Raw genomic sequence first — 26,757 nt, forward strand, 5'->3', positions numbered from 1 at the left:
TTGTATTTATATCTAAGCTTTTTTTTAAATGAATTCTGGACCTCCAATCAACACTGGCAGTGGCTTAAAAACTTCTCCGAGTAAGGAGGCAACCTTATAAGGAGTTTAAATTATGGGACTGGGAAGGAGTAGACTGGAAAGCCATTTTCAGTTAGAAGGTGTACAGCAAAACACTTCACTGTTGTAGTGGCATTATAGACAATAATAATTAAAATCACTCTTCTAAACTGTTAGTTCTGGCGGTTCATTAAGCCAGTTCAAAAAATGAATAGGTTTTCATAATTTGAGTATTTTAGATTTTATTTAAAGTGAAACTTTTAGTTAAATGCTGCTGTCCAAGACTATGTTTTTGACTAAAAGTGTATTCTTTTTTGTAAGTGTATTTTGAGTAATTCTGTTCAATTATCTCTTCAAGCAAGTAATTATCTTGTCAAGTTTAACTCGGTCATTAAAAATTCATTTTATGAGCACCTTGTATCTTGGAAGGTTACATTTTCAAAGTAGCTTCAGTGCACAGTGTGATCTGGTGACAATTGAGGTCAACCAGAGTCTATCATGGGGAGTCTACGTACCTACGATGACGACAGGCTTGGTGGGAAACTCACAGATGAGCTGTCATAGCAAGCTACAGAGCAGGTGGTCCGGGGTCAGGTAGGCTGGATACGGCAGACCTTCCATAGCTAATGAGGATCTTGGGGCCAAGGAAGAAATGGGAGAATATGCATTAGTAATGAAAAAGCAAAGCCGTTAGTTAATAGAATCTTCTGAAAACTGAAAACACTTGGAAAAAGCTGTGAAATTATATAAGTATTTTAAAATGAAAACCTGGAAACCTTGAATAATATGCCTGGAAAGGCATATTATTCAATGAAGAATACATTACTTAGTCCAGTGGTTCCCAACCCTGGTCCTGGAGGCACCCAACACTGCATGTTTTGCATGTCTCCTTAATCAAACACACCTGATTCAGGTCATCAGCTCATTAGTAGAGACTTCAAGACCTGAAATTGGTGTGTCAGAGAAAGGAGACATGCAAGATGTGCAGTGTTGGGGTGCCTCCAGGACCAGGGTTGGGATCCACTGACTTAGTCGATCCTCTGCAATGAATGGGTGCCATCAGAAGGAGAGTTCAAACAGCTGATAAAAGAATCACAATAATCCACGAGGCTATCACATATCCATCAATTAACATCTTGAGAAGTGAAAAGTTGCGTGTTTGTAAGAAACAAATGCATCATTAAGGTGTTTTAACTTTAAATGTAACTTCTGGCCACAATACGAGTCCATAATCCTTAATAACACTTCCTCCAGTTGAAAAAAGTCCATCCACTGTTGTCCACTGACATAGGTTAATACTAAATTTCTCCAAATCTGTTCTGATGAAGAAACAAACTCATCTACTGTATGTCGTCAGAAGGAGAGTTCAAACAGCTGATAAAAGAATCACAATAATCCACGAGGCTATCACATATCCATCAATTAACATCTTGAGAAGTGAAAAGTTGCGTGTTTGTAAGAAACAAATGCATCATTAAGGTGTTTTAACTTTAAATGTAACTTCATATCTTTAATAACACTTCCTCCAGTTGAAAAAAGTCCATCCACTGTTGTCCACTGACATAGGTTAATACTAAATTTCTCCAAATCTGTTCTGATGAAGAAACAAACTCATCTACTGTATGTCTTGGATGGCCTAATTAATGAGTATGAGATTTTCAGCAGATTGCCATTTTTGGGTGAATTATTTCTTGAAGCGCATTCAACCAGAGTGAGCGTTTCACTGCAGGGAAGGAGGAAATATATTGTACACTATAAAAAATGTGTTCTCATCTCATGCAGCCATAGGATAAGTAATACAGTAGTAGAAACTTCAAGCTTGAGAGAAGAATATGAGTCTATACAAGTTTCCCACTAACATCTTGGAAAACTTTGGGTTTTTAATGCCTTATTTAACATCAAAACTCACATAATAAATAGAATTCTCTGAGTGGAATACATGGATGGTTATACATTTTCTTTTGGAATCATCACTGCAATAAACGAGTATTTGGTAGTTATCAGTGTATTGGTGTTCATGTAAATGTACTCAATCTCACCGTTTACTTATTTCCACCCTCAATACCATGACTGAGGTGAGACCCTTGAACAAGGCACCGAACTCCAAACTGCTCCCGGGCACCGCAGCAAAAATGGCTGCCCACTGCTCCGGGTGGGTGTGTGTCACTGAACCCCCGACTGCTCCACGGGCCGCGCCGAAAAAGAGGGTGCTCTGCGCCGGGTGTGTGTGTGTGTGTGTGTGTGTGTGTGTGTGTGTGTGTGTGTGTACACTACTCACTGCTGTGTGAGTGCACATGGACGGGTTAAATGCAGAGCACAAATTCAGAGTATGGGACACACCATACTTGGCCAGACGTCACTTCACTTCACTTTACTTTTGTCATCAGGATTCAAGTCCTTTCATGAGTCTGTATAATTCCTTAACACCATTTGCACTAAGGTTGCATCCAGCCTTCTCTGTTTTTCAAATAGAATTATCTGCATAGAGGTTAATCATCTGCCTCTCTAGGGGCTTTTCAGGCAAAGTCGTCATGTCTAGATTGTCATGGGCATCATGCTATTATACGGACTACTGAGTGTGTCATGTGGTGGAGTAATAAAGGACTGCACACACTCTCAGATCTCTGTGACATTACTCCTACAAATTTTTTTTTAGAAAAAACACAAAGAGGACGTTTTGGGGGGGAAAACAGTACATGTTCAGAGGAAACCAGCAAGAGAATAGAAGGAGCAACTGGAGTGAACAAAAAGACAGCATCATGGTTGGATGTATGAATGCAGCAGGTGTTCTCTCTAAGTGCTGCACAGACAGAAATTTTACTGTAACTCCACAAAAGTCCCCATTCATCCCTCTCTCTCTTTCTCTTTTACTTTCTTTGCTCCCTTTGTTTATTTGACTACAAAAGCCAAATCCCTACTTTCTTATTTTCCATTTCACTCCAGCTGATTGTAACTGCTTAATCAGATACCAATTCAAACCTGTCTCTTTGTGCCATACTTGTTTGCTTAAAACATTGGGTCTCATTCATTGGTGTAGGTGTATAATAGTCTATACTGCGTAAAATCTGCATACAACTGTTTTCATGTTGAAATCATGCTCTTCAATATGTACTAAAATTTATTTTTATTTATTTTTAAGTTTATGATAAAATGTAGATTTAACCGAAACCGAAATGCATGTGCACATCAGCCTGTTGTGAATGCAGCATGAGAACTTTTAATGCGCACGTATTATTGTGCTGAAAGATTTATTGCTTTCTGAGGAGAATGAAGATAACAAAACGTATCAAAAGTCTTGAAGATGAAGTTCTTCATCTGTGCACGCACAAACATAATGTGCTATTATATCTGCATGAAAGATTAAGAGACAGCACAGACTCAACTGGTGATAAAGACCGAACAAAATTTATTAAAACCCACAATGGCATCAAAAAAGATGATTTTTTTTAAAGCCCATATTCAAAGCTTTTCAAAAACAGCCAGTAAAGCAACACTGATTATTATTTAACGCAGGTATTTACTAATTTATTGAGATGTTTACCAGCTGTCTTTTCTGTATTGATAAAATATTAAAGATAAAGCACTGATATATCATGCTAAAAACACTGCAGTGTTTAAAGAAACAGTTTTATAAACCTTGTGTTTTAACTGTGATGATTTCCAAGAGGCTGGAAATCAAAGAGAGAAAGAGAAACATAAAATTAAACAAGGAATCATAGCAACCAAATATTATCTCTAAAAACAAGCCATAAATGTTGATGTTTATCTTAAAAGATCTTGTCTCGTAGGGCTTGATTGACGTCTGCAGTCTTCATAATGTTCACATTTACATTTATGTTTGTAAAAAGTCTAAAACTGAATTATGATTATTTGGCTTTCCATATTTGCCTGCATTTAAAAGATCACACTAAAAGTCATGAGAAACCCCAGATCCACCTTGACATGTTATCGCATTAATCAATAGACTAAGCAGGACTGATTTGTTTAGATTTTACTTTGGCGAGCAGGTTTTGGTGGATGATGGGATGCAATAAATACTTTCAAAGGCTCCTTCACATGAAGGAGTGGATCGATCGCATCCAAACCTGAGCTAAAACAAGAAGCATGTGTGTTAAAGTGCAACAGAGAAGCTCTTACTGCAAAATCAAAGAGACTCCAAATGACAATTTCAGGATGGAAAATTAGGATGCTTAGGCTGGTCCTGTTGCCTAGGTGATTTTTTTGGGGGGAGCTTGCTTTTGGATTTTGCCAGTGTTTGGCAGATATAAGGTGGCAGTGTGTCTGTGATTCCCAAAAAGCTTAGCGTGTCTCCTCACAACGTACTTGCCATCCATCAGTATTCATCTGCTCTGGGCTTCTGCAAAACACTTACTGAGCTATCAGTCAAGGCAGGAGCGGGATGGAGTGATCCCAACACCTATGATATAGTGCATCCTCTCAGTGAGTCTCGAGTAATGCATTCCTCTAATCTCTAACCCTTACATGCAATTAGTTGCTAGAATTACATAATTGCTTTCACCATGGGCACATTAATTATTAAAATTACCCTAAAATATAAAGGACATGAGATAATTGTAGTAATGAAAGCCTCGGTGACATAAGACACTCAAGAAACTCTTTGTGTGTGTGTGTGTGTGTGTGTGTGTGTGTGTGTGGTCTTGGTATTCCCTACATTATGGGGACCGAATGTCACCACAAAGATAGTAATAGTACCTTTTTTTTTTTTTTTTTGGTCCCCATGAGGAAACAAGCTTATAAATTATACAGAATTAAGTTTTTTGAAAATCTAAAATAGCAGAAAGTTTAGTGTGAGGGGTCGGTTTAGGCTAAAGGGATAGAAAATACAGTTTGTACAGGATAAAAACCATTACATCTATGGAATGTCCAGATAAAACATGAAAAGCCAATGTGTGCGTGCGTACAAGCCAAAATCTACAGATATTACATACCTATAAACTTCTAAAAACCTGTGAAATATGAATATGTAATCAATAAAAACACAATGTTTAGAGAGACTATTTCACATCCTTTAATTTCTTTTAAGGTATTTGTTAACTGTACCAGGAAAATTAATAAAATACATCTGGTGTGTAGGCGTAAAAGTTGCATTATTTATAAAATCTTCAAGCCTTTATGGAAAAGAAAAGCTGAATAGCACGTAAAAATGATAGAATGATATTCAAAGAGGTAAAACGTGGTGGAAGAAAATTACAATTAATAATAGTATTGTAAAAAATAGCTTTTTATCTGATAAAAAGGGACAAAGAGGAGAACGGCAGAGGTGTGGGGACAAAATGCAAAAGATGGGGCGGATGACAGCAGATGAAGTGATTGCAGCAAAGAGGAAAGTGAGAACAGGAGATTAAGAGAAGTGTGTCTGGACAAAAAGGACATTTCTTATAGACTAACTTAGCCTTATATGAATAGAAATATGAAAAGAAATGAAAAAGGCTAAGAAACAGAAAATGCACATGTGCTTATACAGTATATGTCTGCATATGTCATTCCATCCCAAAAAGCACAACCCATTCCCTCAACCTTCATAAGTCAAGAAGACATTGTGCAGCGAGATCCTCCCTCAAACTGGATTTCTATTACTTAAAACTGAATGCAATTTCCTTTGAATAAAGTAAAAATGGGAGCAAGATGACAGCTGAATGAACCTGAATTACTGCCCACCCAAAACTTACAAAAGCCAACGGAAATGACTGACAATTATGGTGAAGCATTTCTAAGATTTTTCTAAGGTTTTCTCACAGTAAATCACAGTCATTCAAAAACACTACTTAAAAATAAAATCTGGCAGCAAGTATATTTCATATAAAAAAATAAAGCTACAAAAACTATTCAATGTCATAATATGGTCCAATAATATCAAGCTGAGATGACCAAATTGTCAGATATAAACTTCATCTTGCTGGTGGGGACACAAGGAGCACAATGACATTTCTTTCTTTCAGACTCCCCCTTAATTAACTCTGCACACAGTAGAAGAACCTGTTGAAATCAAGATGTAACCCCTCACCTGAGAGGAAAATCACTGATGAGAAACCTCCAGAGCTTTTGCAATGAATAGGCTGTTGTATTCTTTATCTCGGTAAAGACTTCGACAAAGTCATGCCGATCAAAATTAACATATCTAAAAAGAAAATGTTGTCAGATGAGACTATAATGAATAAGGGGAAAAAATGACAGTAAATGGTTTACTGAGATATAAGAATAAAGTCTGTCCGCTACACTTTTTATTTAGGTATATGTATTGATATAGCTCATGAAACAACAACTGTATATGATAATTTATTCATAGTAATTCAGTCCAGCCTATTCCTCCTATTAAGTGTTTTTTTCCCTCAGAAACTCTTCAGGGGGAAAAGATAGGGCTGTGTATCGCCAGCACGATATGGGCCTCCATAACTGTACACAATATGTATTGGCATGTTTCATGTTTACATTGTGCACTACCCACCAGGTACAATATTCTGATTGTTTGCATCTTGTTTTTAAGCCAATAAATAATAATGTAGGCTACTTGTTCTAATAAATTTACATTGTAATATACTCATTCTAATATATTAAAATCATCTTAACATTGCTGGAAGGTTATCATTGCACAAATCAACACACTCTCACTCTCTACGTTTACAAAATAAAAATAAAAATGAGAAAAGAGTTCTAAACTAACGCGGTCTTCACAGTATCTCACGCACACACGTTTAGTCACGTTTAGTCACGCAGATCATGCTGCGCGAGTGCGCGCGCATACAGACATTCTTTTATCGCTCAGACAAACTTTATAGCGCTGCCCCGCAATTTTATCAGTAAAGTTGCTTTATCGCTGAAGAGCTACATTATCTTTCTCAACAAGAAGCTGGTAACATCGTCGTTTCTAAAGCAATTAAAGCCACTGTGTAATTCATACATACACATCCTCTCTATCTCTCTCTCTCGTAAGTGAACACTTGATGAATTACACTTTTCTGAGAATAGAATATTGAAGGTGAGAACGCTAAACTGCAAGCTAACCGGTGTTTTCGGAAAGCAAGCGCGTTTATCCACAGTGGAGAGAGAACGCGTGCACATGGTTGCCAGGTTGACAAAAACAACACACTTAGTAGGCCCTATACAGGTGCATCTCAATAAATTAGAATGTCGTGGAAAAGTTCAATTATTTCAGTAATTCAACTCAAATTGTGAAACTTGTGTATTAAATAAATTCAATGCACACAGACTGAAGTAGTTTAAGTCTTTGGTTCTTTTAATTGTGATGATTTTTAACAAAAAAACATAAATTCACTATCTCAACAAATTAGAATATGGTGACATGCCAATCAGCTAATCAACTCAAAACACCTGCAAAGGTTCCCTGAGCCTTCAAATATTGCGCAAGTGGGGAGCTCTGTTTCAGGGATTACGTCTCTTTGTATCAGGCAACCCCAGTTGTGTTCCTCTTCAATACAAATTAAACCTTGTTGTAGCCTATATATTGTGCTCTGTTCATTATTTTTTAGAAACCTCGCACTTTTCTACTCTGTTTTAAACGGTGTTCTTGTGTTCAAATTAAGCGCGGTCCACTGCTGCACACGTGCCACAATATCGATACAGAGACAGCTGTATCGATAATCATATCGTCAAATCTCTGTGACGATACATAGTCGTATCGATGTATCGAACACAGCTCTAGAAAGAGAGTACATGACCAAACTGGAAATTAGGAAATTACTGAAGCCAGAATAAAAACAACAACAATATAATAATTATGTATTATGTAATTGATATAAGGTTTGCAGCGAGTTTTAGAATGTTCCATCGTATTTTCAAACTTTTTGGCAACAACTCTACATAAATAGAACAGTGTGTCAGTGTTTTTAAATATAAATTGGCACCATGCCAAGAGTTAAGCAAGGGGTATTAAGATATTTATGGCAGGTTAAACACTGGATGTCAAGACATTTCATTTGATTAAGACTTCAAATACCAAAATACATCAAATACCAAATTCAAGGCCATCTCGCTCTCTTCCTGGACTAACTGAAGGCAGTGTCAGAAGAGGACGATGCCAATCATAAACAATTCTGAAATGTCTTTCATGATGTTCTCACCTTTAACCACAGGCTTACTCCACTAGATTTGTGTAAAAAAAAAAATCTGTCTGCTGTTACTTGGGAGTTCAAGGCCTTCATCTTCTCCACCTACCTGCTGTGACTGGCTTTACTTTTGTTTCTGTCACTCTAAAGTGGCTATTTTAACACTGCGAAAAACCTTGTCGGTCTTGATTCACCCTGTAAATCTTCTGAGGTCTCATTATCAGCTCCTGCATTAATAGATTAGCAGTGTGGATCCTTAGAGATTTGCTGTAGCAACATATGCTGTATATAATGAATATGTCAATCACAAGACTGACCAGAGGTCACCAGTTGACTCAGAAAGGAAAGACCTTCAGGCACATTCCCTCCTCAAGCTATTCACAGTCCAAATAAAATCAATGTGTATCTTTATCTGCAGGACTGCAGAGGTTGAGTCTCTGTGGCGTGAAGCGGTGTTGCCACCAGAGTCAATGTTAGCAGGCTCATACTTTGCTTTAGTACACACCAGTTAATTTGAAGGTTAAAATAAGCTCCTTAAGCCACTATATCTCACAGGAAAAAGAGTACGTATGAGATTATATGGTTCTGTGTTAAGCTATATCTATATCATCAGCAAATTCATTCACGATCAATCCTGCCAGCTAGCCTTACTGACATTTAATGTGGGTAAATGCCATAGTTAATGATATACACTGGCCATGTGCACACTTGTTCCCTCTCTTGCCTATTTGGTTTTCCAGTTTTGGAGGAAGAAATTCTCTTGATAGTTCGATTGAATCCTCCAGCAATCCATTTAAAATATATCACAGTAACCGCACTGCAGGTATTTGCCTCTTATCCAGGCAGGTTACCAATGCAGACCTCAAGGTGCAATATAGCAGATAAAGCTCTTTTATCTACTGTGCTGTTAAATAGAGGTAAACGAAGGAGTTTTGCTTTTATCCATGACTCCAATCCAATAAAAAGGTTTAGATGAAAATCCCATTTCATATTTATCACCTTAACACAACTGTTCTTTTAAATTAAATCCTTGTGGTCATCCTTCAGAAGGTCTCTATCACACCAATAACCATCATTAATTGAAAATTAAAGGCTAAAACTTCATGATCTTTTTACAAGATTCATAATATAATATAATATAATATAATATAATATAATATAATATAATATAATATAATATAATATAATATAATATAATAGGGTAAGACGTGGTAAGATGCAAAATGTAAGATTTTTTTCCCTATGACCGTAGACGGCACAAAATCTAATCTCAACACTTCTGATAAATGGCTATTTTGCCATTTCATCTGAATGTCAACATTTGTGAGATTTAGTCAGTCAAAACAGTTTTGAGGTTAATTGACCTAATTTTGTTTGTCTGGAAAATAGGGATCTATATGATATTGTATCATGCTGAATATTACAGGTTTTTGTGTCTACAGGTGTTTTGCTAATTAAGGAGTTGTGGACACATTTGTACATTTGTGGAGAAAAACATTTTAGTTTTTATTTTAATATACAAACAATAAATACATACATACATATATATATATAGACCCTTGGGGTTAGATGTCCCCCAGAATTGCACAGAAGGTCTCAAGTGGCATGTTGTTACTAGTGTTATTATTTTTCAATTTAATACTTATTGTAAATAATGGGGTTATTATATATATTTGCTTTCATTAAAACCTATAGGCATTCATAGTGTTGCTATTATGACATATCTTCAATTAATAAACGGGCAATTAAAGAAGTGAATATTCACATGCCTATATATAAGTTATAGAATAAATTTACCTTTCAGATGAATCTCTTTTTACTGGGATTTCTTCCCCCATCGTAGGCTACCCTATAATGTAGCCTAATATGAATAATCTAAAGATCAAAAGAATAAAATGTCGTTTGAATATTTAGGTGCATCAAACAAATATATATGCGTTTCTCTCTAAAACTTAGGCTACTCTCTATGAGTAATAGTGATGTTTTCAGCAAAGAAACTACCTGACCTTCAGAACCAGACTGTCAGATTGGAATGTTTTTTTTTTTTTGACACTCTAATCATTAGGTTGAAATACTAGGAATAATGGACAGAAACGCGAATTTTTTGACATTTTCTGCGATTTTACTGCCATCTAGCGAACAACGAGAAATCCACCAGTTTTGTAGTTTACACCGGTCAACAATACAATACTACAGTACAGAGGTTGGTGGGATGCTGCTATCTCATATTGCATTTACTACTGAATTCCAATATTACCTTCTTGAAATCTATAGAAATAAAATAAAGTTCATTGTTCAATGGCATTACTTTAGATATGTTTATAATTCACATGTTTACATTTTTAACGCATACTAATTAAAGAAAACAAAAATAATCTATAAGCAAATGTATGTTATCAGATAAAATATGTATTGTATTGACCGTCGTTGTGGAATAAAATGAAAGTATGAAGTATTTTGCGTGCAATCTCACGTTCACGCAAAGACTGTACTTTGTTTTACGCCTGTACGTATGACATCACTGATAACGCGTGTAACCGTTCGGCGTATTTTGATATTGAAAAGGCATATGACATGTTGTGGAAAGAAGGTTTACTACTAAAATTGGGAAAAATTGGAATTGAAGGAAGAATTTATAACTGGGTTTTAAGTTTTTTATTAGATAGAACAATTCAGGTTCGGGTGGGAAATGAATTGTCACAGATAGTGAGTGTGGAGAATGGGACACCTCAAGGGAGTGTGATAAGCCCTTTATTATTTAACATTATGATTAATGATGTATTTGAAGAAGTGCCTCCAGACCGTTCGGCGCTAATTTTCAAATGGTTGTCTCAACAACAGACGGAACAGAGAACCTTTGGATCAGTAGCACTGCTTAAAATCGTCAGATAATCGCAGGTAACTTAACTTTTATTGTTTGTACTTCCCCTGGGGTGCGTTTTCAAAGCCAGTTTATAATTTCAGTCTGTTTAGGTTTCCGAAGCGTGCTTAGCGCTAATTTAGCTAACAAGGGCTCATAAAACGCTGTACTGAATCCTGAAACTGAAGTGTTTGCTTGTATGAATTTCGATTTTGGAAATTAGCTCTAGGATTATAAACGTATGATTTTATATAACGTTCCTATTGTGGATATGTTTGTTAGCTATTCGTTCTCATCTGAAGCAGCTCAATAAATGTTACTAGACGTTGTTTACATGGCGAGGTCTCCGGATTAACCCGTGTTGACTTAACGTTAAATCAAATGTACGATTTAGCAGACTGCACTTGATGAAAACGCTCCGTGGTGTTGTATGGATGTATAACAAACTAATATTGTTTAATAGTTTCGTTATGAGCGCATTCAGTACCCCGGCTACATCACGGCCACGACAGTGGTCCTCCCCGGCAATAGGACACAAAGGCGCTCTGTCAGCCACCAGCACACCTCTGCTGGACAATATCCAGGGAAACGATGATGACCAGGAGAGACGTCAAAGACGCAGATCCAGGGTCATCGACCTTCACGGAGTGGCCGACTCCTCCATTAACGAGGCCGTTAGCCACAGGTAGGTTGAAATCCCGGTGTTCAGCTGCAAAATGAAAATAAGACCACAGAGTACAAACTTGTTTTTTTTCTTCTTTACCATAGTTTTACAGGCACACCTGCTGCTGTCCCTAAGCTGTCATCCGCACAGATATCTGAGCATTATTCAACGTGCATCAAGCTTTCCACTGAAAATGTGAGTTGATATTTATGTATGCTGCACTTTACTGGGTTTTCCTGTTTCGTGTGCATCTGAAATGCAGCAGGACTATGACTTGTCGCCTTACCTTTGCAGAAAATTACCACAAAGAATGCATTTGGTCTACACCTCATTGATTACATGGCAGACATTCTCAAGCAGAAAGACTCCGAGCTCAACTTCAAGGTAGAAACTCGTTGAATTTGTATTGAGCACCAGTTTACATGCTTTATTGGAAACGGTATCGCAGCTGTATTTGTGGGTTTATCTAGGTGGCAGCGGGGACCCTGGATGCCAGCACAAAAATCTATGCGGTGAGGGTGGATGCGGTCCACGCTGATGCTTACAGAGTCCTGGGAGGCTTGGGATCTGAGACCAAACCAAAAGAGAGTGAGTATTTGTTCATGTCATGGGTTTGCTTGAATATTACGAGAACGTAGAAAACACAAGTTTTATTTTTGCTTTAGGTCGGAGAGGTGATCATTGTCTTCCTGGTGGATGAATGGTGTCATACTCTGTCCTAGGACCCTGCACAGTATTACTAAATTCTCATCTCATTCCAGGTCAAGATGGTGAGGAGGCTGAGGTAGCTGAGGATGGCCAGAGCGAGCAGGTGGCCGCTAAACGGATTAAGAAAAGACCTCAGAAGAAGACAGTGGAGCAGAACCTCAGTAACATCAATCTCTCTGAATCAGAGATGAAGTGTGAGGTGAATAATATGACTGATAAGACAAGTCAAATTTATTTGTATGGCACTTCTCACAATACACATGGTTTCAAAGCAGCTTTATAGAAAATTGTGATATTAATGTTTATGATATCTTAATATCTTATATACCACATAATTGCATTCGGCACATTAGAGCTGGTTGATAATATAGTTTACAAGCAATCAAATATTTGAGATGTGCCGCATAGTACATATCGCCCAATGTGAGTATATACTGTATGCATTCAAATAAAGTTGGACATACTTGTGTGTATCAAACTTTATATAAAAGCTTGGTGATAATGTAGTTACATTTTGCAGCTAAATAAAAATCAGGTAGTTGAGATTTGCTATATAGTGTATATATTGTTTTACTGCATGTATGCGGATAAAGTTGGATATAATATATATATATATCAAACTATTTAGCTAATCTATACCAAACTTAATGTATTACTTTGCGATAATAAAGCTTACTTTTTTTTGACGATATCCTTATTTTGCAACATGGACGTAAGCTGTTTTCTGTGAATGTTTGAAACTTGTAATTCATTAGCTACAATTGCGCTATAATCCATTGTGTTTGAGTACATTAAAATAACATAAGAAATAACAATTTGCAATATCGAGCAGCATAACCTGCTGTTTTGTACAGCTAAAAATAACTAAAAGCGGATGCCTCGCACATTCAGGTTACAAATGGCTGCTCCCACTCTTGCGTTAAAAAGAAGGTAGAAAACAATCAAGTAGTTGAGAATTCCTGTACTGTACATATACTGAAAAGTGTAACTTTCTTGGGTGTGTTTCTTTAATGTCTTTAAATTATTTTATGTTGAGGACCCCAAGCATTTTTGAAGGTGGCATAATCTACAGCAATCCCTAAAACATTCTTTGTGCAGGTTGACCCCATGTTCCAGCGCATGGCTGCTTCCTTCGATGAGAATAGTACAGCAGGAGTGTTCCTCTCCGTGCTGTTCAGTGAAGACAGTCGCTGTGAGCTGCGCTTTCCTTCACATATGACCTTGCTGAAGTCACAGCCACCACCTGTGCAGGTGCCCCATCAACATGTTCCTGCCTCACCGTTTATAGGTAAATCAGCTTTGCACGTCACACTCTGTTCAAAGTCATGGGACAGTTTACTTTTGGGTTTACTAAGTAATATTCTGTATTCATAGCCTAAATGTTTCTGCACGTGTTGTGAGCTACAACCACACCGAGTTGTTTGACAACATGAGGGAATGGAATCATGCCTTTTTGATTCTTCCAGGTCATCTAAAGACACTAGAGGACAGGCCAATTTGTCCATCCTTAAAGGATTTCTCCTTTACTAGATGGACTCCTGAGCAGGTGAAACCCTTTAGAATCTTTTTTTTTTGTTTGTTTTGATACTTTGAGACTTGTTTTTTTTTTCTTCAGAATTCTTTGAAATAAAAAAAAAAACAGCAATTTTTTTTTTTTTAGAAATCTTTTGTAACATTATGAATGTCTTTACTCTCACTTTTGATCAATTTAATGCATCCTTGCTGAAAAAAGTATTAAATTCTTTAAGTAGTGTAAGTGTGATATCAAGTGTTTTATATTGATGTGATTCTCTCTTTCATATTGTCAATATAGACCACAAACCTCAACCAGCTGCTTGAGAAGATGAAGCAGGGAGAGCATGCATTCGATGTCAATGCAGACATTGAGCCAGATGAGGATGAGGGTCCAGATTTTGGGGATAATTTTGATGCAGATGTAGACGTGGAAGAGGGCAGACAGGGAGACTGTGAGGAGTTTAAGGAACACAGAGAAACTTATTCAAAGAGCCCTCAGAAAGGGTTAGTACTTGCAACATGTTTTGCACCAAAGTGTTTGCTAATTTTTGCATTGCAAACAGACTGTTTCACACTCTGTTCACAATGAGTGAATAGTTGCGGCTCAATATTGTACATTTTCACTTATTTAGACATCATTCCGAAGACTGTCAAACCTAAGCTTGACCTGACCTTAGCTGCTACATTGTCATGTAGTATTTCATATCTCTGACTATTCAGAATAACCCATTTATTTGCATCAGAATTTCCTCTGTGCTGTTTTATGTCATGTCTATTCACTGTGAGGTGTATTTGTGCTATTAACAGAGGCGTTATTCCTATTGGCAAGGTGGATATTGCCACTATGTGTCAGCAGTTGTCTGATCAGCCCAGAGAGTATTCGTACTTCAGTCCCAGGACCATGGCCACCTGGGTCGGGCCTGGTTACTGGCTCTTCAAACCTGGACATAGGCGTAAGTCATAGATTAGCCTATGAGTGTATAAATCCTAGTGTTGATTTTATCACTTTCTTAATTTCTTGCTTTCTTTGTGCCATTTTTGACCCAATTTCTAATTTATCCTGTCTAGAGGATTACAAACCAAACAAAGAACCTCGGAAGCGAGCACCAAAGAATCCTCTCGTAATTGACTTTAAAGGAGATATCAACTTTCATAATTACTTTCGGACAACTAGAGTACGTTTGCATTTGCTAATTCTCATATTATGTATTTTCATGACTTCCCTAATAGACAAAAGCTTTGTAACAGCGATTCATACAATGCTATTTAATCCCTCTAGCAAAATCTGTTAAAGCTTTTAAAAGTAAGCAGCAGATTACTTGGCGACAAACTGACAATGTTATGCTTGTTATTTCCAGGCAGCTACCACTATTAGTAAATCAGCTTTGAACAGCAGCAATAAGAAAACCATGCTTCCAGCAGACTTCCAATATCCACCCAGTAATCTGTCACAGCTCAGCCTCAAACCCTCCAACACAGTAAGTTCATGAATGTTTAATATTCCTGTCTGCATTGCTGTGTACACTTCAGAATATCAGTTGTGGCAAATCTAAAACAACATTAGAAGAATGCTGCACAGGAGATTGACTGCCAGATTGGTTCATTTTATTCATCTTTCAAATATGGCTATGATTATTTTCTTACTCCAGCTAAGTGCAGAAGGAAAGAAGAGATTATCGGGAGAGCTGGGTGAGGACATAGGAGAGTATGATTACAACAACGCCAATGACACCGCCAACTTCTGTCCTGGTCTTCAGGTACACCACACAGTACTGTTAAATGTCATAGGTAGTCATGAAGATGGTCTCTTTAACAGTTAGTGTTTTCTGTGAACAGGAAGGGGACAGTGAGGATGCTGAAGGCTTTGGAGGATCTGATGAATCCCAAACAGACCAACCGACCCCTTTCTCCCTGGACACAGGTGACATCTCTACATACGGAGAGGACTGTCTCGTGCCGGAGCCTCACAAGGTAAGATGAGAGTAGAGATGTTGGGCTACTACACTACACTACACAGTTGTTATTATTAGTTTTTACTTCAGTTGTTTTGGGTGGATAATGCATGAACGAATTGTATTTGTTATTTGCTCTAGGTAAACACAATTGAGATAAACTATGCCAAGATGGCCAAGAAGATGGACATGAAGAAGCTGAAGACCACTATGTGGGGTCTCCTAACAGAGAGTCCTGAAAAACCAGCAAAGGTTTGTAATTGTACCTTTCTGAGCTTAGTAAAGCTCTTTTATTTTTCAGTGTGTTTTTAGTTAAGTTTAGAAGTTACCATTTTTTCTTAATTATTGCACATTTCTTGTGACTAGTTGATTTATATATATATTTTTAAATGACATACTTAAATGACCATTTCTAGCAGGTGGACAGTGAGGACACGACGGAAGTACCTGGAGAAAAATCATTCAGCCAGTCTGTCAGGAATCTTGTACAAAGGTACAGTTTTTCAAAACTTGCCACTATGTATCTTTTCACTGTTCCTGCTCGTGGAAGAAATACTATCTTAAGGATCTACATTTTTCTTCCGTGTTCTGTTCATACATTTCTCTTTTCTCCTTTTTTTTTTTTTTTTTCCCCAGGCTTCCCTCCACCATGGCTACCAATCTCTCAGTTCCTTTGGCTTTTGTGGCACTTCTTCACTTGGCTAATGAGAAAGTGGGTACTTTCTGCTATATATGATTTCAAAAACTAATGTAGATGGAGGTCTGTTTAAATTTCAGTGTTGATTTAATATTAGCATGTTGTCTATTGTTTATAATTATGTGTCTTGCATTATGCATTGAATGTTTTGTAGCTTACATGAGGAAACATGTTTTATGTATTTGTGATCTCCTGAATTATCACAACATTTGATTGCTGTAAATCTAAAAGCTCTTCTTTCCATCAACAGAACTTGGAGCTGCACAAGATTGACTGCATGACCGATATCATCATTAAACAAGGCCACTGAAAACTGATACAGAACTTTCATACAAAAATCTTTTTGTATCAAAATGAAAATGCAGATTCTTATGTTCTTTATGTCATGTAAAATACCTATGTGTGGCCAATACAGTATAGTCAAGAGAAGAATTATGTCAGGATCATGTTAAAAAAGGTGTACAGGGAACTAGCACAGAATTGTTTTTCTGAGTGAAACTGAAAGTTGTCAAAAGCATGTACCAGGAAAGAAAGAAAAAAACCGCAGGGTGCAGCATGAATAATGATTGCTTTGAAGATTGGCCTGTTTTAATAACTTGTTTTAGCTGCTTCAGTAATAGTAAATATGAAGTTACTGTTGTCAGTGTCCATTTTGAATTTTTTTTAAATTTAAATTATAAAACTTCATATTATAATTTGAGGTTTCTTTTAGATGTATGTTTGACGTGATTTTGAAAAATAAAAGTTATCAAAGTATTGTATAATTCTTTATCTGTATATGTATTGTTTTATGTGTAGTGTTGTCATTTTGGAATGGTATGGTGCTCGAGATAAATACATGTAATGCTTGAGGCATTTGGGTGGAGCCAATTATTACTGGCGGTAGAAAAGAGTTTAGTTTCGTTCATAGGAGTCTAATCGTTTTACCCTAATAATGTTAAGACTACACTACTTTGAAAACAAACTTTCATGACAAAGAACACTGAGAAAAAAAAAATCACATTAGCATTTTTAGAAAAGTCAGTGACTCACTGGCCTGTCTGGCCTTACGAGAACAATCTTGTCATACCTGCAGTGCAGAAATGTTGATGCTTGGTAAGAGTCTGCGCTCTCACCTTACAGGTGTTTATGCGTCACCAATCCAGCGCCCTCTTGAGGATGTTATGAGAAATTGCGCTACAGAGGTGGACCAAAGCCAAGTAGCCAACTCCTTCGCTGGAGGAAAAGACTGAGTTAAGAGACCAGGAAGTGTTGACGCGGTTTACATCTGTCGGTCATTCGAAGAAACAGTTACAAACATTTTAACTTTAAAGGATAAAGCGTAACATTTTTCACCCCCGTGGAGTAAATTAAACCACCAAACAGTGAAATCATGGGGCTGGCTGATCCAGATAGTACGGTAAGTTACGAAATTAACGATAGCCAGCAGCAGGTGCTTATTGTTGTTGCATCGCTTATTGAATTTAAAACTAACTAACCTGCTGTGTAAATCCAGTTCCTATCTGTGTCTATGTATATCATATTATTTTTTAGTTGTAGAAATGTTTACGCTCGAGCAGGTTGATATTTTTTACATTTGAGTTTTACCGGTTGATGTGGGTTGGCGTACTCAAAACAGGGCGAAGCTCGTTTTTCAAGTTATAGCCTACTTAGTTTCTGCTTTCCTGTTGAGTGTTAACGTCGCTGCATAAATCATTAATTTTCTTATATCAGAATGATTAAATTTAGCTCTCCGTATATTCATATGCATGTAAAAATCATACAAAGACAAGGTTTTGATGTTAATGCACACGTTTTTATGTGTATGTTAATGAGTGTATATTATGCAGTGTTTCACACATACACGCATTATTTATATCATATTTTAGAACTCCTCATCATACCGAACAACTTTGCCTCAAGAACCACTGCTGTCAATAAAATCGTTCATTACTTATTTGAGAACCAGTCTTAGTTTTATTGATCAACCTCAACAAAACCAGTGTATTAGAAATCTCTGGATTCCCTAGATAAATAAATATCAAAAAATGTTTGAACTTTGGTATTAGGATGGATATAAAGGGGTAAGTAATTTTATGCAGTTTATAACTTATGTTTATGGGCTTTTGCACAACAGAACTTTTTACTAACTTTCCAGATGTTCATAACTATGTATGCTTGGAGCCATTTTGATTTTGAATTCCTCTCAATGCAGGAGCCAAGAGAAGGAGAGTCTTCACAGGATGTGGATCCAGTTAAATCTCTGCAGTCTCAAGTGGATGGGGTCAAGGATATTATGACCCAGAATGTAGATCGGATCCTGGCCCGTGGAGAAAGACTGGATGATCTGATGGGCAAATCTGAAGACCTGCAAGCTGGGGTGTGTCTTTCAGTACAAAAACATTGATTCTAATATTACTATATTCATATTACAGCTGTAATCCCAGCACACTGTTTTGGTAAAACTCTTGTGTTCACCAAAGCTGCATTTATTTGATAAAACAAATGTTTTCTATTGTAATATATATTTTATAAAGTAAATAATTATTGAATGGCAAAGCTGAATTTTCAGCATTCATTACTCCAGTCTTCAGTGTCACATGATCCTTCAGAAATCATTCTAATATGCTGATTTGGTGCTCGAGAAAACATTAGGATACTTATCATTGTTAAAAATAGTTGCGCTTCCATTTATAATGAATAGAAAGTTCAAAAGAACAGCATTTATTTGAAATCTTTTGTAACATTATACTTTACTGTATGTTGTGATCAATTTAACTTGCTGAATGTTACTTTCCCCAAACTTTTAACTGATAGGGTAATGTATGCAGCCATAGTGAGTCCCACACTAGTTGACATTGTACTGGTCTTTTTTCCTGCTTCTTAGGCCCAGAACTTCAAGCACACCTCTCAGAAGGTTGCTCGTGCCTACTGGTGGAAGAACGTGAAGCTGATTGTGGTTATTGTTGTGATAGTCCTCATCATTGTACTGATTGTCATATTCCTTGCTACTGGTGTGATCCCGACCAGTGCACCTGCACCCAAACCTCCCACTGTGAGACCACCATAAGATTTCTATCAGTTACAAACACTCACACATACACATACAGATATATGCAACCATGTCCACACACCAACACAATTCATAACTCCAGGAATTCACACACATCATACACACACATACCTTTTATTTGCACATTTTGCTCATGTACCTTCATATCTCATGGTATCACACCACCTTATAATGAGTAGCTTCCATAATGACAGCTTCGAACCCTTGAAGTGGAGGATTTTAAAAAGTCTATAGACAGATTGCTGTCTATTTTCATACTTCTCTCCTCCTGAAAGGTCAATCTAGTGGCCACTTCAGCTGTCTTTATGGTTCTCTAAAGCCTGATAAAATGCCACAACTGTAAAAGTACTTGCAATATTGTTCATAAATGAAGGGACCCTTGAAATAGTCATATACTGGCATTGATCCAGCGGAGGTAATGGGTGAAAGTTCTATCTATTGAATTATGAAGTATATTTAAGACTGTTATATTAGATTACATAAGATGTTACTTGTAATTATGGAATACTTTTAGATCTTCAAGTGTCTCTATTTTGTATTTGATGGGTCACTGTCTTTGTGCTTTTGCCTACAATTGTTATTTGTATAAGGTCAAACAAGAATGTGTTCTTACAACTGTTGCATTACCCAAGCACACCATTTCATTGAGGAAATTATAAAATTGTAAGATGTTTGGGTTCATTTTTCTGTCTTAAATCTTTACTGAAAATTGGCAATGCCCCAAACTTCAAAACCGAGACAGATTTTCGTCCTGTAGAATGAATTAACATTTTTTTAATGGAACAAGAGCAGCTGAACAAGGTCATTTAGATAGTGAAATTTAGATAGGAATGATGGATATTTTCTGTGTCCTCATAAATCACTGCATTATATTTGACATGCAGTGTAACACTTGCACTGTACCGCATACAGTTAGTACTGTAATAAGAATTTGAGTGTATGGCATCAAAAGTTTGGCCTTGCACTGTAGGAGCTTAATGAAACCCAAGACGCATAACTTGTTCCTGTTTCGAAAACAGAGGAGGACTGTTTTAGAGTCTACTGTAATTTTCAGTTTGCAGTTTTTATTGAAAAATGCTAACACTTTTTACCTGTCTCAATTCAGCCAATGAAATCACTTCTCTGAATGTTCTTGTTGGCTGATCTTAAATTAGTCTGCTGGGTAGCTTTATGCAGTTTGCTTTGGAGAGGTCAAGGCATTGAATGTCTATATGTAGTCAGAATGACTTGACTGTTTGAATGTCTATATTATGCTGAGTCTTATGCTGTATCTCTTGTTGCTTCCATTAACAATTTACTGTATGTAAAAATAGGAGGTTTTTAAGCATTTCTGTTATTATAAACAAACCATTTAATCAAAGAAAAAAAATTGATCAAGACATTGAATAATTTTTTTAATCATCTACAAATAATTAAAAAACCCTTTAAGTGCCTTGAATTTGAGTCTTACTAGCATAAACAACCTGTAAGATCTGGGAAACCTAATATTTTGTAAATAAATATGTGATCTCGCAGTAAAACAGAGTATGACATGTTTTCTTCCTCTCGTTTGATGTTATGTTATTGCACTAATGGTAAACAATTTTCTAACATTATTGCATGGGATTGTATTAATTTAGTATATCCACCAATTAGCAGTACATCTCTAGAGAGGGACAAAAAGCAAGTTTTGACCTTAGCTGATACGAAAGCCAAACGTAAACTTAAGTGGTGTAAACAGCAATAGGAAAATAATGTGTTTTTATGGTTAGAGGATTGTGTACTCTCGATTCTTATACACATCTCTCCATGGTTAGAGAAAAGCAAGTACAGCCAGGCCTCAGCACATGTTTTCCCCCAGCTGTGATTTATCTTGTTTTAACCCACGCCACCTGCAACAAACTTTCCCCTCCAGATATTTGCGGTATGTTTTCTATTTGCACACTTTGTGAAACTTCTTCTTTCTTGGTGTTTAATGGCAGTTGGCCTCCAAAAAGTTGAATTTCTGTCACCTGCAGCCCATTAACTTGTTCCTTAATACTTAAAGCAGCACTATGTAACTTTTTCTGTGTTCAAAATTTGCTAAATGTATATAATGAGCGAGTACATCATGAATTCATCTTCCAAACCGCGTTTTTGTCTTATTCCGAATCGCTACGGTACTTTTATAAGTACTTATATTTGGATTATTGTAGCCTGGTCGGGTCGTCACCGCTGCGGAGTAACACATACCTGCGTGAATCGCCATAGACATAAACTTAGAGAAGTAGCCCCGGTTGGAATGTTCTTCCGCGGGATGTGTGCAGTTCTGTTTGTTAACCGCTAGAGCGCCAAAAGTTACATAGTGCTGCTTTAACGTCTTTCCAGTTCAGTTCTCCTTTAAAAAAATTGTGAATCGGTTCATAAAGTGAAGTGAGTGAAGTGAAGTGACATGTGGCCAAGTATGGTGACCCATACTAGGAATTAGTGCTCTGCATTTATCCCATCCTAAGTGCACACACACAGCAGTGAACACACACCCGGAGCAATGATTAGGCTAATAGTATTCGCAAATCGGACACTGCCCTTTTGAGCCCGCTTGATTTGCTTTTTGTGAATATATAACAAATAATGTTATGTACTCACTTTAAAGTGCACATTTTGGTACACGGCCAAGAACAATAGCATACGTTACAGAGGCAGGAGATGGGCGTCAAGGTTGCCAGGTTTTCACAACAAAAACCGCCCAATTGCTACTCAAAACTAGCCCAATCGAGTTGCGAGGAAGGGGATAAATATCACGTTATTGGGGTCGCTTAAACCCGCGGACATGAAAAACAATCCGCGGCAACAGTGTTAAAGTAGACCAATTGGCAACACTGATGGGCGTAAAGTGAGAGTTCCGCCCAGCAGTTAAAGGGAGGCGCTTCCTCCCAGCAGCAGCAGAGCAGACGATCAAAGCTTGGGAATAGTTGTGTAACGACGCGCGTGAAGTTTCAAGATACCGAGCTTGTATTATTTTCTCTTGTCAGCCGCTGGTGTCTCTTTCAGATGCAGTATATTTGGTGACAGTTTCTGGTGTATTAACAGCGACAGATTAAAACAATGGTGAGTTGTTTTGTCTTTGAAGCTTTACGTTCTTTTTGTTTCGTTTTGTGCTGGTGATCCTTACGCTGTCATTAGTTATTCAAATAAAAATGTGGACATGTGAGGGCAGAAGAACTTTTAAAGGCTTTTAACGTTTTAGACAAACTTAAAAGCAGCTTTTAACTCGATGTAAACACCGCAAACAATTGCATTTATTTATTTTTAAATGCTGTGGTCCAAACAGGTTTAGTTAGTTTCATCATCTATATTATACCATCTGTCACTTTGCAATATGAAAGTGAAATTATACACTGACTTTGATTTTGATGACTAGACGATTATTGTTTTGACAGTCTATATATAGAATAGCAGCTTTCACTCAAACGTAATTTGAGGGATATGATACAGTACATAGGGACTAGTTGATTAGCATTGATTGCTTAAGTCAGACAACATTTACTTTAGTTTTTTACGAGTTGTCTGGACCCCCCCATATTAAAAGTCATTTGAATGTCATCCAGAAGGTCATTAACCCTTATTGTTGGTTCATCTCAGGTGGCTTGAAATGACAACATAAGAAGTGTTTAGTTGAAACACACACAAGGGGGTTTATAGCCTCAAGGAAATTCCATATTCATTATAGCAGTCAAAATGAGAGCGGAAGGAAGGAGGCAAAGAAAGGATGTAAAAAGATATGTGTATCCTGTAGTTTTGTTCATAATATGCAAAGAGTGATGAAAAACATGCTCTTGTGTTATGAGCTTTTGTTTGATACTTTGTGCTTTTTTACTATTTTAAAGGGGAAGATTTCTATACTAGATCTCAACATATTACAATTGTGTTTATTTACATATTTCTTTATTTATGCAATGTGTGGCCCATTTCATGGTTGTATTTTACTAAAATCTTGCCTCCCAAACTTCTTTACTCCAATCCATAAGATCTATATCACAATTTTGCTTTAGCACAGATATTTACGTATTTATTTATACACCAATATTTATTTATCTGTAATGTGTGTGTGTTTGGTCCATTTTATGTTTGTATTTTACGACATTCTTGTTTTCTGAAGTTGTTTTCTTTTTTCTTTTTTGAAAATGTATTTATTTATAGACACAGACATGAAATTATATACATTTTGTTTCTTGTACAAATGTAAACAAAAATTCTTAATCAAACATTAAAAACAATTAATTGGTCTATTATTAGATGATAAATGTCTCTTAATTTCATGCTGTTCATATTTTAAAATAAAAATGCTCACTGCGCTACTGTAGAGTTTAAATTCATGTGAAGCATTCAGTGTCTACAAAACAATATATGGCTTTCTCCTTCCTTGTAAAACAAACTTATTTATTTTGATATTCCAAACACAATTATAATGTTAGTTGCAATTTACTATTTGTATTTAGCATTGTTTTTATCCTTGCTATTCAATTAAAACAGACTTGTGACCTACTTTTAGGCCATGACACCGGTTGACAACCACTGTTCTATTGTGTAAAGCTCTTACGTGAGATGGCATGAATAATAAGTGGTATTTCCTGTAAAATGAATAATTTCATTGATCTTTGTGTGACCGTTTCCTATGTATGATGGGCCACTCATCAACTAAACCTTGACCTCAAGTCACTTGCATCCTTCTGAGCACAAAGAGAGGAATTAACATTCTGACTCCGCTGATATACACGATGCTACTGTCGGGGAGGTGACGATCTCATGGATTTCGTGGATCTCAGCCATGTTGTTTTCACAAAGGCCTCATTGTGGGTTTTGATGCAATAGCTTGTTGAAATGCACAGTTTCTCTGTCTCTCCCCTGTGCTGATCCTTGTTAAACTGTGAGAGAGCAGTGGCACTGTTCCAGAATTCCATTCCCAGTGCTTATTGTAAACAGAACTCTAAGCCCAGTATCATGGGAAGTGTCCAGGAAGTCTTCATTGCCATTTTTTTGTTTTTAATGAGTCATTGATTGCATTTCTCTTGTTAAACATCTAATAGGACAATTTAGTCCCTCTTAGGGAAAATTGTTATTGCAGAAATGTATTGATGATAATGTATGTTGTGTAAAGGATGTTTGTCAGTCATTCTGTTTTTCCCAATATATCCATGTCATCTGTCTCTAGGAGAATGGGCAAAGCAGCCTCCGTCAGGCCCAGCAGGATGTGGAGGATATCAAAGTTATCATGCTGGATAACAGAAACAAGGCTGACGAGCGTGCAGGAAAACTCGGGGAGCTTGAGGAGAGAGCTGATAAACTACTTGTAAAGGTGGAACTTTTGTGACATCTGCTTTTTCTTGATATATAATACTATACTATATAACAATATAAACTATATGATCATTTAATACATTATTTATTTTATGCATTTAAAACTGCTTGACAAAAAGCATGCCCACTTATTTATGCGTTCTATGGTCCTATGATCTTGTTTTATGGTTTGTTGAGTTTTCTGATGAACATAAACTGGGTTTAGAATTGTAAGTGTTTCTAGGGAAAGCATGTCAAAGTCTATAAATGGTGTCTTGGTGGGGTGTACGGGGAAAAAAAGTGTACAATTTGTATCCTGAGTTTAGTTTACCTTGTTAATTTTAGAAAGCCATTTCCTTTTGTTATGAAATGAACAAAACTTGTGTAATAGTATAGCAGGCTGTTTGTGCAATACATGCCATGTGATCAGGCAACAAGTTCACTTTGGTTTCATGTTTTATCACATGTAATATTAAATTTTTAATGATTGTACTTTATTTCTTTTCAGAGCAAACAATTCTCAAAGACCTCGATTAAGGTGAAACAGAAGAAGCGCTGGGAGAATATTAAGTACAAAGTGATAATAGCAGCAGTTGTAGCTGCAGTGTTGCTCGGCATTATTGTGGCTGTTGCTGTGAGCTTAAGCAGAGAGGACAGTAAAAACACACCTGAAGTCACATCAGTACCAGGAGATGGCTAGAAGATAAGCAGGCAGGGAAGAAGATGAGTGAACATAAGTTGTGTTTGAAATTCCTCAGAATACACAGTAGCCCCCTCACTGCAGAACAAAGATCCAGGGGGTGGGGTTGGATCCACATCTAGGGGGTGGAGATGGGTGGGTTTAGGGATCAGGGGGTGGAGATGGGTAGGTTTAGGTATATGTAAGGTGGGAGGAGTTGGATCTGGATCTGCATTAATGGTAACAGTTTACATGCATTCTTGTTGGACTAAATGTATTTTAGCCATAAATTAGATAATTCGGTGCCAAATGCGGGTTAAAGTGTAGCAGGGAAAATATGTTAGACTGCATAGACTTTGTCAGGGAGTAGAGCATTGTTTATTAATCTTGTTTTTCAAAGAAAAAAAAAGCTTTCTTCATTCTGTTTTTCATCAGTGAAAAGTGTGTGATGATCTCAAGAATTTCCTATGTGTACGGTTTTTCTCATATTAGTTATAGAAGAATAAAAGCCTGTTTCCCAGCCTTGGTACCCATAGCAGTACACATTTTGGATGTCTTCCTTATATGACAGACCCATTTCAGGTCTTGGAGTCTCTACTAATGAGCTGATGACTTTAATCAGACGTGTTTGATTATGGAGACATACAAAATGTGCATTATTGGGAGTAATCCCGAACCTGATTTGGGACACATTCTGTGACTTTGGCAGGTTTGTGCTACAACTTGTCTAAAGGTTTTGAAATGTAGTAGTATTATTAACAACCATAGAAATTGAGGAGGGCATATTCCCTCAGAATTCATATTTGTCAGGGGACTATTTCTGTAAATTTTTCCAATATCATATGAGATAAACAATCCAAAATGTGCTGCTAAAAACAGCTTTCTATGTGTGTGTGCGTGTATAAATGTCCCTTATGTAAATATACTGTATCTGACATTTTTTCTTTCGTCTATGTGTCTTTTATTTATCTCTGGATTATATGTGTTCCCTTTTATTATGCTTTTTTATTATGCCAAAGTTTTTATAATTACTTAGTGAGTTCACAGTGACATGTGTCATGCAAGGTGTTATGCAAGACAGAATCAAGTTATGAGTACAATGTAATGAAATTAAGTTTATTATGATTTTGGTGACTGTAAAACATTCATTTCTAGTAGGATTGACAGCGGAACTAACAGATGAATCACTAGGAT

General features: G+C 36.8%; 3 protein-coding genes across 4 annotated transcripts; all 3 read left to right on the forward strand.

Annotated features, from left to right (window-relative positions):
* Positions 1–10,947: 10,947 nt before the first annotated feature.
* On the forward strand, positions 10,948–17,067 carry LOC107587314 (condensin complex subunit 2-like). 2 transcript variants are annotated; one of them, XM_016275031.1, is made up of 18 exons: positions 10,948–11,039; positions 11,465–11,686; positions 11,770–11,860; positions 11,960–12,049; positions 12,136–12,253; positions 12,427–12,572; positions 13,472–13,661; positions 13,840–13,919; positions 14,187–14,392; positions 14,696–14,841; positions 14,957–15,063; positions 15,247–15,366; positions 15,538–15,645; positions 15,725–15,859; positions 15,982–16,092; positions 16,257–16,333; positions 16,477–16,552; positions 16,788–17,067. In XM_016275031.1, the coding sequence occupies exons 2-18, from the start codon at positions 11,472–11,474 to the stop codon at positions 16,845–16,847; spliced, it is 2,076 nt and encodes a 691-aa protein (XP_016130517.1). In that variant the 5' UTR covers positions 10,948–11,039; positions 11,465–11,471; the 3' UTR covers positions 16,848–17,067. The 2 variants fall into 2 exon arrangements, with proteins under 2 accessions (XP_016130517.1, XP_016130518.1); XM_016275032.1 differs by having other exon boundaries at positions 16,260–16,333.
* Positions 17,068–17,772: 705 nt separating this feature from the next.
* Positions 17,773–21,086, forward strand: LOC107587315 (vesicle-associated membrane protein 8-like). The gene is made up of 3 exons (XM_016275033.1): positions 17,773–17,936; positions 18,732–18,896; positions 19,404–21,086. The coding sequence occupies exons 1-3, from the start codon at positions 17,910–17,912 to the stop codon at positions 19,584–19,586; spliced, it is 375 nt and encodes a 124-aa protein (XP_016130519.1). The 5' UTR covers positions 17,773–17,909; the 3' UTR covers positions 19,587–21,086.
* A 1,376-nt stretch (positions 21,087–22,462) lies between these two features.
* LOC107587467 (vesicle-associated membrane protein 5-like) lies at positions 22,463–25,721 on the forward strand. Its single transcript, XM_016275256.1, has 3 exons — positions 22,463–22,655; positions 24,760–24,903; positions 25,393–25,721. Exons 1-3 carry the CDS (start codon positions 22,653–22,655, stop codon positions 25,582–25,584), a joined length of 339 nt encoding a protein of 112 aa, XP_016130742.1. The 5' UTR covers positions 22,463–22,652; the 3' UTR covers positions 25,585–25,721.
* Positions 25,722–26,757: the final 1,036 nt, after the last annotated feature.

Source organism: Sinocyclocheilus grahami, unplaced genomic scaffold, assembly GCF_001515645.1.
Source record: "Sinocyclocheilus grahami isolate Dianchi unplaced genomic scaffold, SAMN03320097.WGS_v1.1 scaffold92.1, whole genome shotgun sequence".
Classification (NCBI taxonomy): Eukaryota; Metazoa; Chordata; class Actinopteri; order Cypriniformes; family Cyprinidae; genus Sinocyclocheilus; species Sinocyclocheilus grahami.

Coding starts and splice junctions, on each gene's coding strand:
- LOC107587315 (XM_016275033.1), top strand. CDS start 17,910: ATGGGGCTGGCTGATCCAGATAGTACG. Junction 17,937..18,731: donor TGGCTGATCCAGATAGTACG/GTAAGTTACGAA, acceptor CTCTCAATGCAG/GAGCCAAGAGAAGGAGAGTC. Junction 18,897..19,403: donor CTGAAGACCTGCAAGCTGGG/GTGTGTCTTTCA, acceptor CCTGCTTCTTAG/GCCCAGAACTTCAAGCACAC.
- LOC107587467 (XM_016275256.1), top strand. Junction 24,904..25,392: donor CTGATAAACTACTTGTAAAG/GTGGAACTTTTG, acceptor ATTTCTTTTCAG/AGCAAACAATTCTCAAAGAC.
- LOC107587314 (XM_016275031.1), top strand. CDS start 11,472: ATGAGCGCATTCAGTACCCCGGCTACATCACGGCCACGACAGTGGTCC. Junction 14,842..14,956: donor CTTCAAACCTGGACATAGGC/GTAAGTCATAGA, acceptor TATCCTGTCTAG/AGGATTACAAACCAAACAAA. Junction 16,553..16,787: donor TTCACTTGGCTAATGAGAAA/GTGGGTACTTTC, acceptor TTCCATCAACAG/AACTTGGAGCTGCACAAGAT.